Source organism: Ochlerotatus camptorhynchus, unplaced genomic scaffold, assembly GCF_037179485.1.
Source record: "Ochlerotatus camptorhynchus isolate MF236.1 unplaced genomic scaffold, CSIRO-AGI_Acam_v1.1 ptg000002l, whole genome shotgun sequence".
Taxonomy (NCBI): domain Eukaryota; kingdom Metazoa; phylum Arthropoda; class Insecta; order Diptera; family Culicidae; genus Ochlerotatus; species Ochlerotatus camptorhynchus.
In genome coordinates, this window is record NW_027040494.1 from 5,284,665 (window position 1) to 5,297,526 (window position 12,862).

Below are 12,862 nucleotides of genomic sequence, written 5' to 3' on the forward strand. Positions count from 1 at the left end.
TGGAGATCCCACATTGAGTATCTGAGACGAAAATGCCAACTAAGGATCAATTTCCTTCGATCAATTACCGGAAAGTGGTGGGGAGCCCATCCGCAAGATCTTCTAACGTTGTACCGGACAACGATTTTATCGGTTTTAGAGTACGGTAGTTTTTGCTTCCAGTCGGCAGCTAAAACGCATATCATCAAACTGGAACGGATCCAGTATCGTTGTCATCGTATCGCGTTAATATGCATGCGCTCGTCTCATACTATGAGTCTCGAAGTGCTGGCGGGCATGTTGCCACTATCCGTCCGTTTTTCAGAGTTATCTCTGAGGCTTCTCACCCGTTGCGAAGTAATGAACCCACTGGTGATCGAAAACTTTGAGAAGCTTCTGGAGCTAAATCCTCAAACATGTTTTATGACTTCGTACTACCTATATTTAACACAGGATGTCAGCCCTTCAAGAAATATTCCCAATCATGTAGTCTTCTCCGATTTCGGCAATTCATTGAATTTTGAGTTATCTATGACGTAGGAAATCCACGGAATTCCAGAGCATCATCGTCCTATGATTGCTCATTATACTCTGTAAAGTTTGGCCATTTTGATTCTGTAAGAACATTTTACACAGATGGATCTCTAATAGAGGAGTCCGCTGGTTTTGGTGTATTTAATGAATTTCATAGCGCCTCTCGAAAACTTGAAGCTCCTTGTTCTGTGTATGTGGCTGAACTGGCAGCAATTCACTACACTTTGGAAACTATTGCTTCACTTCTTCCACACCACTACTTTATTTTTACGGATAGTCTCAGTTCTGTCGAGGCTATCCGTTCTATTAGGCCGGTAAAGGACTTCTCGTATTTTCTCTTGAAAATACGAAAGCTGCTTAGTGCTTTACCCGTGCACTCTTTCATCATCACCTTCGCGTGGGTCCTTTCGCATTGCTCAATTTTGGGCAATGAGAAGGCGGATTCACTTGCGAAGGTGGGCGCTATGGAAGGCGACATTTATGATCGACAAATCGCCTATAGTGAATTTTTCTCTATTTATCGTCAGCAGTCGCTCGTTAGCTGGCAACATCAATGGAGTGAAGGGAGCTTGGGACGATGGCTACATTCAATTATCTCTAAGGTGTCGAAGTTTGCATGGTTCAAAGGGTTGGACTTGGGTCGAGACTTCATACGCGTGATGTCTCGTCTTATGTCCAATCACTATTGTCTAAACGCTCACTTGTTCCGTGTGCTGTTGGGAGACAGCAATCTCTGTGAATGTGGACAAGGTTACCAGGACGCTGATCACATCCTTTGGTCTTGTGCGGAGTATCGTGGAGTCAGATCACATTTTCATGATTCCCTTCGGGCTCGAGGTAGACAACCTAATGTTCCAGTTCGGGATATTTTGGCTAGACGCGATCTGGAGTTTATGAAACTCATATATGTTTACTTTAAGGATATTAACCTTAGATTGTAAGTTTGATTAACCTTGTGTTTAGTTTGTATTTTGTACGTGTGGGGTTTTTTTCAATGTTTGTTTTCAAGATGAATGGAAATAATTTCATGCTTTAGGATTAATTAAATAGTTGTATCGTAAACCACATTTCAAACCTCCTTCTTCCCTTTCCCATCCAAAAAATTGTAAATCTCCACTAACCTCGAGACAACCGCGAGCGCTCGGTCCAGTTTCTTTAACTTTAAATTGTGTTGGAGTGTTCGACTGTGAGGTTTTACAATAAACAGTTTCGGCTTGGCAGTCTGGCAATCACTCAATCAGAACAAATTAATTTTGTAATTTGTCCCTACGTTTCGGCTCTGATTAGGGTCTTCTTCAGGGGAAAAATTGTTGGATTTGTTACAAAATTAATTTGTTCTGATTGAGTGATTGCCAGACTGCCAAGCCGAAACTGTTTATTTTTTAACTTTAAATATAAGACAGTAATAATGTTTAACGGAAAGGATAACTCGCTCTGTAAAGTTTATTCGATTGAGCCTAGACAAGTAAAGTAATAACAAAAAAAAAAAAAATAAAAAGCTGGATTTTATGGTGCAATTTTCAGGTATTTGTCAGGTGACGTGACCAACATATTAATGAAAAGTTGTGGAAATAAACTTTTCAAGGGCATAAACACACTAGAAAACGGATAAATAGAATCCGAGATACTTCATTTTGAAATAGTGTCGAGCTCATTGTCAGTTTTGTGCTAGAAGAGTTGATTGTATCTCTATGGCGAACCGCAAAATGTAAGATTATATTACATAATTGCATGAGAAGTATGCTGAATTTACAATATTCCGCGAAAAACTGCCATTATATTTGTTGTATAAAAAATATGCAGTGGATGTAATAATTCCAACCTTACATTGGATGTAAGAGAAATTTGTTATACGTGTAGGAGTGATTATATCTCGCTACGGATAGATCACTTGTACCTTAAACTGTAATGCTACTATCTTGTTTCTTCTACTATTTTCCGCATGAACCCCCCAAGTTACACCACACCGGTTATGTGAATCCCATGCGGCAGTTGATCTACGAGTGTTGATAACGAAATGACCCTCTCCACACAGTTGAATTGCGTAACGTGTGGTGGCCCTACTTACGTATTCCGGTGCATATGCATACAGTGCATCCTTGACGGCTTTCACCACCGGGGGTCCCAGTATCGATAGGTATGCGAGAAATAGTGCCTGTAAGCAAAAAAAAAAAAAACGATTGAAAACATGACGTTGATTTGTCCGGTACCTACAATCAAAATAGCAATAAAAGCGTGTGGCTACCATCGCGAGCCGGATGCGCGTCTATCGCTTGATTCGATGTGTTTCTGTTTCTGCTCTACAAAAGTGACAATCAGTCGCTATTTTCCTAATGAAAAAGTGTAATTATCCTACAGACTTGGTAATGAATGTGATTTCTCATAACGACTTGCTAATAACCGATTCGATCTCTGATTATGCCATTAGAACTGTCGCAATTGGCATGTTTGTTGTATGTACCAGGTAGCTAAGACTTGTAATTACCGCCATTGGTTCGCCAAAATGGCTTTGAGTTGTGCCGCTCTAAAGTGCTGATGGCCGCCCAGACGAGTTGATTCTTGATTTAGAAGGGCCGAAAAAAGGCATTTAGATTAAACTAATTAAGTTAGACGCTACTGCAGTCTGCAAGTGTGTGCCTGGAGCGTGATTTATGTGGACATGTCCGTGAGAAATGGCCCTGAATGGGAAATGACAAGCTGCGGGCCCGGATTCTAAAGTTGGGAGTGGGACCGCATGCTTCAAAATTAGCCCTGCAGGAATTTTATTGATGATTTATTGGCACTCGAGACGCCACGATCCAATTAAATTAAATCCAAACTTACGCACGCATGCCGATGACGACTATGACGACTATAGCTACGGTGGTGTCTCAGAGTCCGTGCGAACGATCATGTTCATATATTTATTAATTTACTTCTAAAAATGCCACGCTCGGCACTTTTTCTTCTAATCGACAGCCAAAGTACGGGTACCCAATAGGCACCCATTGCATTGTATCGTAGAATGCACATTTGTGGCCTTCTCGTGTGCAGCTAGGGGGCAATCAAAATTTATTGACAGTTTGATAAACGCAATAAAAGCGCAACCGTAGGAGCCCCATGAGCGATTGGGGCCAGTCCAAAAATGGTCGTCCGTTGGAGGTGGGAATGTCCACTGATTGGCTGCACGATTTGGACAGAACGGGGAGTTCACACATAGTATTACACCAGTATGAGAACATGCGAACAGTAGATGGAGGGAACATGGCCGTGCGTAGGGAGATTTGAAAAATCCACGAGGAGAGTTGTGAGCGTTTTCCCAGCGGAATCATATCTTGAGGATTTTTAAAGAATTACATTAGTTTTCTGTGGGTTATTACAAAAGAGAGTAGTTCCAGGACAAATAGCAAAACAAAAAATTAAATTTTAACTTGACCTTCTCCGATTTGCACGAAATTTTGCATTTTTATTTGTTATGGGCAATTATTCACATTTGTGCTAAAATTCAGCCATTTTAAATCATGCATTTTTCCAAAACTTTCCAGAAAAAAATATACACGGTATTTTTTTTAATTTCAAGATAAAAAATAAAACAATAAATAGCGATTAAATTTCCTTGTCAATAGCTTATGAAAAATGCATTTATTTTCTTTATTAGAGAGACTTTCAGCCGTGGGCTGGTTCGTTGTTGGAAAAAATGCTATCTTTTGAAGTATAAAAAGACAATTGACACCGTCTTCAACCAAATGTTGCACAGACTGAACTCTTGACACTAGACAACGGACAACACACAACACCCAGTAGACCAGTAGGGAAAATTACGGTGCACGAAAAGTTCCACCGGCTGGAGCGGGAAGCGAACCCTCACTTCATGGCACTCACAATACGCCTGAACGACGGGTTACGGTAAACCTAGATACCCTTGTTATATAAGATTTTAGCACATTTTTTGAATTTTTCTGAGCATTACAAAAAAAATCCGTGTTTATTTTTACTAGATAGGGGAAATGGCTCTAATGTTGGCCTATGGACCTAAGATTGGGCCCATCGCTTAAAATCTGCTATCTATCAATTTTATCTAGATGAACGCGTTATTGGTACGGTAGTAATGGATATTTTTGGAGGCTATTGAAATTTTTAGTCGATTGCTGAAATTATGTATGGGCCTAAATTAGGGGCACTTAGGCCGATATTAGATCCCTTAGCCCTATAATTAATTTTTCGATTTAAAGAATTTTTGAAAAAAAAAAATAAGATTCAAAATGGTAAAATTTTAGCACAAATGTGAATAATTGTGCCTGTAATAAAAAAAAAATATGCACAGTTTCATGCAAACCGGAAAAGGACGAGTCCAACCGAATTGTGATTTGGCGTGGAACTGCGCAGGAATTACAACGACAGTTATTAATTGAAATAAACACGGTTTTTTGGAGAGAACTTTTTAAGTTGAATGGAGAAATTTTCAAAGAAATACTATAAAGAATCCAAATTTCTCAAAACAACCCTGTATAAATTGTGGGTTTGAATTCACAATGTATGAATTCGCACCATTGCACACATTGAACCATTGCACAATGGGGAAAAATGGACGGAAAAATACATTTAATTGTATATCACTGAAATTCGCTGGATCAAAAATATAGTTCTTATCATTTCTGTAGGTAAACAACTAGCGGGATCGAATGGAAATGGTTTCATCCTGGGGAGAATACAGGAAGTTTGTGTTTTTTGCTTTTTCATCCTAAAAAAAAAATTCCCTTGAGAATAAAAAAGCAAAAAACTCACACTTCCTGTATTCTCCCCAGGATGAAACCATTTCCATTCGATCCCGCAAGTTGTTTACCAACAGAAATGATATGAATCATATTTTTTTTTCAGCGAGTTTCGGAAATACTACAAAATAAAATGTAGTTTTTCGTTCATTTTTCCCCATTGTGCATTGGTTGGATTTGGTGAGTTTGTTCCAGTTGAAGAACGTGTTTTTACAGTTGTTATCATTGTTCTTGATTTCTTGATTTTATGGAGTGTGATTGGGATTGATGATAAAGGTCCTGACTAGGAAATAGTGAAAATTATATTCATATTATCGTGCAGCTTTAGATTTGACAGCACAATGTTTGTAACACGGATGTTACAGAACTGCCATTAGACCTTTTGGTTTAAGTTATTTCAAAAAATGATGCTTTGGAAGTTGAGTTTTGGAAGCGTTGGGAGAAATCTTCCATTTGTGTAAATAAGAAGAGAAAATATATAAACTTTTCTGCAGTCTGCTGTAAAAAACACGAAGACTTCTTCCTTTGGCAGAAATGCCTGTGTCATTAGCAAACAAAGATTTGTGGCAACCCTGAGGCAAAACAGTTCGAAGTAAAAATTTTATGCAAAATAGGCTCAAGAACACTACCCTGAGGAACTCCTGCTCTAACTGGTAGTAGTTCAGATTTGGAATTTTGATAAATCACCTGCAGAGTTCTGTCAGTTAAATAATTATGTACTTATTTCAGAATTTAGAGTCAAAAATTAAACTATTTCAATTAAGCAATCAAACCTTCACGCCAAACACTGTCGAATGCTTTTTTAAGTATAGAAGGGCAACTTCAATTGAGCAGCCCTCATATTTGTTTGAACGATTTAAATTGTGCAACTCTTAAGGGTCGATGAGTAGTTGAATGCCTATGGCGAAATCCAAACTGCTCATCTGCAAAAATTGAGTTCGTATTGATGTGAAGCATCATTCTATTTAAAATCATCTTTTCAAAAAGTTTACTTATTGAAGGAAGCAAACTTATTGGACGGAAGCTAGAAGCTTCAGCTGGATTTTTATCCGGCTTCGAAATCGGAACAACTTTTGAATTTTTCTATTTATCAGGAAAGTATGCCAAATGGAAACATCTGTTAAATAATTTTACCAAGAAAGACAAGGTACTCTCTGGGAGATTTTTGATGAGGGTTTCAAAAATTTCATCATCACCTGGAGCTTTCATATTTTGAAACTTTTTAGTTATAGACCTTACTTCGTCCAAATCAGTCCCCCAGGAATCATCAAAAATATTTTCCCGAGAGAAAATATTCAGATAATCCCGTGCAACCTGATTCTCAATAGGACTAGTTAGACCCAAACTGAAATTATGGGAACTCTCGAATTGCTTGGCAAGTTTCTGAGCTTTTTCCAAATTTTTGATCAAAATTTTACCACCTTCTTTAAGCGCTGGAATAGGCTTTTAATGTTTCTTTTTTCAAATTTTTTGTGAGTTTCCAAAAGGGTTTAGAACTCGGGTCTAATTCGAAACATCATTTTCAAAAGTTTTGTTCCTCAGGGCAGAGAATCGCTTTTAATTTGTTTTTTAAAATCCCGCCAAATAACTTTCATGGCAGGATTACGTGTTTTTTGATATTATCTCCTACGGACATTTTTAAGACGGATCAAGAGCTGAAGGGCCCTTCATTAGCTCAGTTGGTAAAGGCGCAGCTACAAAGCAAGATCATGCTGGAGGTGGCTGGGTTCAATTCCCGGTCCGGTCTAGGAATTTTTCGGGTTGGAAAATTTATCGACTTCCCTGGGTATAGAGTAAGATTGTACTTGCCACACAATTATACTGTTGCAAAAATGGTACAGGCATCGGAAGCGCTCAATTAATAACTGTAGAAGTGCACCTAGAACACTTAGTTGAGAGCACGCAATAAGCTAATATGCGATGTGCAATAAGCTTGAAATGCGAAGAAGAAGAAGAAGAAGAGTCGAAGATCGTCGCCTATTATAATTGAATCGAATTTAACCTCGCATTTTGGTACTGAGGCAGCTCTTGCTTCAACTATAGAAGTAGTCAGAGATTCAAGAACATAATTAGCATCATGTTTGGTTTGCAAAGGAACATTTGGATCGAAGTTATGTTCCATAATATGTTCGATATTGCTCCCATCCAGCTGTTGGGATTGGACATTATTTCTTGGAATATTTCAAAAGTTACTACAAGGTGATCAGAATCGAAGTCAGTATGGGTAACTAGTTGGCTTCAAAGTTGAAATGAAGTTAAAACCAAATCAATAGTTGAGGGATTTCTTGCTGAAGAGAAGGATTTTGGGCTGCTTGTTCATTGAAAACAATCATCAAACATAATATTACTATTGGGATTGCTTTCAGCATTATTCCATGAGCGGTGTTTTGCATTAAAATCACCAATAATGAAGAATTTAGACCTATGCTTAGTTTCTGAAGGTCACCTTTGAGATAATTCTTTTGCTGGCCTACGCATTGAAATGGCAAATAGGGTGCTATAAACGTAAGTTATTGATTCTAACAATTCACTTTTTTCAAGCTTCGTTCAGGCTAGATTAATTAAATTTAATTATTTAAGTTTATTTTCTGCTCTTCGTTGATTATAATCACTTTTTTCAGCCTTCGTTCAGGTTAACTTTATTGATTAAAATTTATTTTCAGCCCTTCGATGATGGAAAATCTTTGGATTTATGTTCTTATTTTCGTTCGAGCCGTGTTTTCTATACAAAAAAGAAAAATAGAAAGTTTAATCGCGTTTATCTCCTTATATACGGCAAATGATGGGGGATTGAAATCTTTAATCCCGTTTTTCTCCCTAATTAAACTCTAAATTGCGATTTAGTCGAGTCGGTGAAGGGTAGAAGTTTTGCGCCTGAGTTTTCGAAATCTTAGTCCAGTATTTTTTATAGTGAAATAAGGATGCGATAATGTTTTTTTATGATGATTGATTTTAAATTTATGAAACATTAAGAGGCTGGCTAATTACGGATCATTTTGATGAGATCTTTCAAGTTATTGGTTTGAATTTAAATCAATCTTTACCAAATAACGCAAAAAAAAAACAATAATTGAGGAGCTCAGCTAGCTTGATGGCGTCTGTGTGGTCTCTGCCAGGACCGAAATCTAGTTACATTAAGTTGAACGGGAACTTGGTCGTAGTTTTTTTTTGTGATAAAAGGAGCTTGGTGGCCTAGTGGCGACCAATTTTGCTAATTGAGCAGAAAATTATGGGTAAATCATGGAACGTTAGATGGTGTTGTAGAGTAGACCAAAGAACATGATAGATAGGGTTTTGTTGGAGCACAACGTCCATATTGCCCTGTTCAAGAGGAGAATACCGAATGCACTTCTATTGTGACCAAAAATTGCAGGTGGTATGTTATGAAAGCAACGGAAAATAAGAAGGGAGGATTAGCAGCTCTTTTAAGGATGGCAGCCGGGGTAATAATTGGTAGCATCGAAAGGAATTTTTTTTCCTTTATTTAATTTTTTGTTGATCTTGTTTTCCGTACTGAGTACCAAAGCTACCGACGCCAGGGAGGCAGCTCCCACACCTGGACCCTACCTATCGACCCATCAACGCATAGACCAGGTACTAACGGCTTTACTTCCCAGCAGTAGGGAGTGTGACCGCTCGTAGACAATGTACTATTTTCATTGTGCATGTTCCTAACAAGGGTTTATCTAAAATCTTTACTGAACTACAGGGAAGAGTCCTTTTGAAATGTTAACATCTGATTAAGGTTCTTGTCTGCGGGGACTTCAATTTTCAGTTGGGTAAAGTAAAGTGTGCGCATCCTCCAATTTATTTACCTGTGAAATTTGTGGGTCATGGCAAAGCAAACGAAACTGGAATTCAGCTTAAACTATTCATGCGTACTCACAAGTTGGTTGCAAGAAACACCATGGCGCATCCATCATTGCTTTAAGCATGGATTTATTATTATTATTATTATTATTATAGTCCATCTGACTTGATAGTCTCAATGAAACACATAAATATAAATTTAGTCACTCATTAAAAATTAAAAATTGGCCGACAGCAAACGATGACGAAACCTGAAGGCATTGATGTCAAAGTCAAATAGGTCATTTAGGTGTTTAATTGATGAATCATGGCGACAAAGGAACTGTTTGCAGCATAGTTGGTTGCATGTACTACTTCATGTAGCAAGGTTCTCGGACGGAGTGTTCGGGCAGGAGCATACAGATTAATTTTGGCCAGTAACTCAGGAACATCATATTCTGCGAGCAAAACGTTAGCAACGAAGACGACCTGCGATATGTTTCGTCGCTTAGCAAGAGTATCTAAACCCAGTAAACGACAGCGGTCAGCATACGGTGGTAAATTCAGCGGGTCACTCCATGGAAGATAGCGCAATGCGTATCTGACGAATTTGCGTTGAACAGCTTCGAATCGTCCACTCCATACTGCTTGGTAGGGATTCCAGACAACACACGCGAATTCTAGTAGTGAGCGTACCAATGAACAATAAAGGACTTTAAAACACAGAGGATCACGAAATTCCTTAGATATCTTGAACATGAATCCAAGCTGACGATTAGCTTTGTCGATCGTGGTTGAGAAGTGGCGAGTGTATGTGAACTTTTCATCCAACATGACACCGAGGTCTTTAACGTGATCGACACGTAGAACTGCAGTTTTAGCAACGTTATAATCAAACAAAACGGCAGTCCTAGTTCGAATCTAATTACGCAGCACTTTGACACGCACCGGACCATAAAATTACGTTCACACCAATCATTAAAGATTTCAAGAAGGCTTTGTAGTTCTAAACAGTCGGCATAGCCTCGAACGACTAGATAAATCTTCAAGTCATCGGCAAATAACAATTTACCTCCACGTAGTAGAATAAACGTTACATCGTTCACAAATAAAGAGAAGAGCAGTGGTCCTAAAGTGCTACCCTGTGGAACTCCTGATCTGTTCGAGAAACAGTACGATGAGTAGTTTCCAATGCATACAGTAACTTCACGTTGCACGAGGTACGATATAAGCCAGCTGCAGAAGGAAACAGAACATCCAATTTTTTCAAGCTTTACTAGCAGAACGTCGTGCACAACTCTATCAAACGCAGCTTTAAGATCAGTGTAGATGGCATCCACTTGAAGTTTCTTGCATACATTTTCCATACAGAACGACGTAAAGCTGACGAGATTAGTTTCCACGGAGCGGCCAGGAAAGAAACCATGTTGACATGTACTTATGTAATGCTTGCAGGAAGCAAACAATCTCTCATTTATCAGCGACTCAAACAACTTAGATTCAACCCCAAGCGAGGTAATCCCACGGTAGTTTTCCAAATTGCGTTTGTCTCCTTTCTTGAAAACAGGGAACATAGTAGAGCGTTTCCATTGTGCGGGAAATTTCTGTTGACGAAGTGACAGGTTGAAGAGCAAGGACAACGGAGCAGCTAAGATATCGGAGCATTTTTTTTTAGGACAGCAGAAATAACACTCGGACCTGGTGAAAATGATGATTTGGTTTTAGGTACTCATCACAGAGAGAACCATTTGTACATCTACGGCAAAAACATCCATGTTTACGACGTCGGTTGGCACATCACGGATGGTTCGCTTAATTTCTGCTTGCGAAGGGGAGTCATTCGAGAAGACTCTTAAGAAGTGCCTAGCAAATAGGCTGCATTTGTCCTCAGTTGTCAATGTTACGTCATTGCCGAGAAACACTTTTGACGGCAGCCCAGTTTCCTTCCTCTTCGTATTCACCAACGACCGGAATCCCTTGGGGTGGCACTGCAGATTATGTTGAGTACGAATTACATACCTCTTGTAAAGAAGGTGTTGTAGTGGCGATAATCATTGCTGGCAATTGAAAAAATTCGCTTGGTAAGGGTACATCGTCAATGAGTGAGAGCACGGAGAGCTCTAGATCGCACTCGTTTCAGGTTGCGGAGAGTAGCGTTAGACCAAGGTGGTTTTCTTGGAGGTACGCACTTCGGTACTGAAGCACAAACACAGTCGTGCAAAAGGCTATTATAGCGAGCGGCTGCTGTTGATCCGTTGATCCAGTTTGTAGAAGGAAAATCGTCACAAATTGACCACGTTCTGAACACTACATCCTCAAAGATTTTCGTAAAGAAATTGAGAGGACATTTATTAAAGGAATTTCAGAGCGATCTCAAATTGATTACTTGACAAAGTCAAGGTTGCAAAGACTCATTTCAGCTAAAACAATGTTTTTCTAAATTATGAAATAATTAGATGCCATGATCAAATTTTGAATTGGTAGGATACAAGAAGAGGTTGCAAAGAATGTGTTTGACATATTAAACCTGTTTATTTCACTTCATGAGAGTCACAATCAGCGATTTTTCACAAACTCACTCACTCACTCACTCACTCACTCACTCACTCACTCACTCACTCAGCGATCAGCAAATCGCTGATTGTGACTCATAGAAAGCAAAATTTACAGGTTTTATGTTTCCAACGCATACTTTGTAACCTCTTCTTGTAAGTTACAAGTAAAACATGCCATCATACCATCTTTTGGTTTTATTATTCCGAAAAACATTATTCTAGCTGTAATGAGTCTTTGCAACCTTGGACAAAGTATCTACGTTACAAAGAGATGCTCTTACGAAATTTTCGAACGGATGGGATGTGAAGCTCTGCAATATTATCTCTTTAAGTTAAAGTACCAAGAGTAACTGGCCAAGGTGTATATAAACATGGACATGGGAGCATGGGAGTATTTCGTGGAGAAATTGAAAACAGCAGCAAACTTGTCAATTCACACTCTGGCGAAAACTCTAAACCCTCCTTAGTGCAGGCTAGCGATAGCCCAATTGAACAAAGTATATTTTGAAAAAAAAGCGAACATGAACTAAATATTTTTTTCGAAACACAGCGTTTCTATAAAAATATATATGATGAACAGGAGCGGAAGTAGGAATTCATTTTTTAGCATGTCATGTATAGAAACAGTCATAAAAGGTTGTAAGAACGGGAAATCAGTAGGTGCGGATGGTATACAAAGTGAAGTATGCGGATGACGGCACCTTGGAAGGGTTTAAGAACTTCCTGAAAAGAGTGTGGGTAGAAAATAGCATACCAGAAGGTTGAAGGAAGGCTACTGTGATCCCTATTCCTAAAAGCAAAAAATCGATACAAGCGAAAGATTTCCGAAAGATCGTTTTGGCTAGTGTAGGATATAAAATTTACGCAAGCTTGATTTTAGGAACTCTTATTCAAAACACGTCTCCTATAGGAACCCACCAAGCAGGTTTCCTGAACCAACGTTCAACTATGAATCACATATTTACTGCACGACGTATTCTAGAGGAAAAATGTTATGCGGGTCATGACCTGATAGTGATGGATTTGGATATTGAGAAGACCTTTGACAACATTAGCCTTTCTGCACTTCCAGATATTCTGTTGGTTAAAGGTGCATGCGAAGGAATTGCAAATAGAGTGATGAACACCCACTTACGAAGGATTTTGTACTGTTTATTACATGATTAAACTTTTCCTTTGGAACCAGCATTTTAGTGGGATGGGGAGTCTGCAAAAGTTATAGCCAGCAGTGTTTTAGGTATAAACATGTAACTA

General features: G+C 38.8%; 1 protein-coding gene across 1 annotated transcript in view; it reads right to left on the minus strand.

The window, feature by feature from the left end:
• Cpr76Bc (Cuticular protein 76Bc) overlaps window positions 1-12,862 on the minus strand; it is a 61,157-nt gene that overhangs the window by 26,179 nt on the left and 22,116 nt on the right. Inside the window, exon 2 of the mRNA XM_065227141.1 lies at window positions 2,582-2,668. Within this exon, the coding sequence (XP_065083213.1) occupies window positions 2,582-2,668 (87 nt within the window). The remainder of the gene's footprint in view (window positions 1-2,581; window positions 2,669-12,862) is intronic.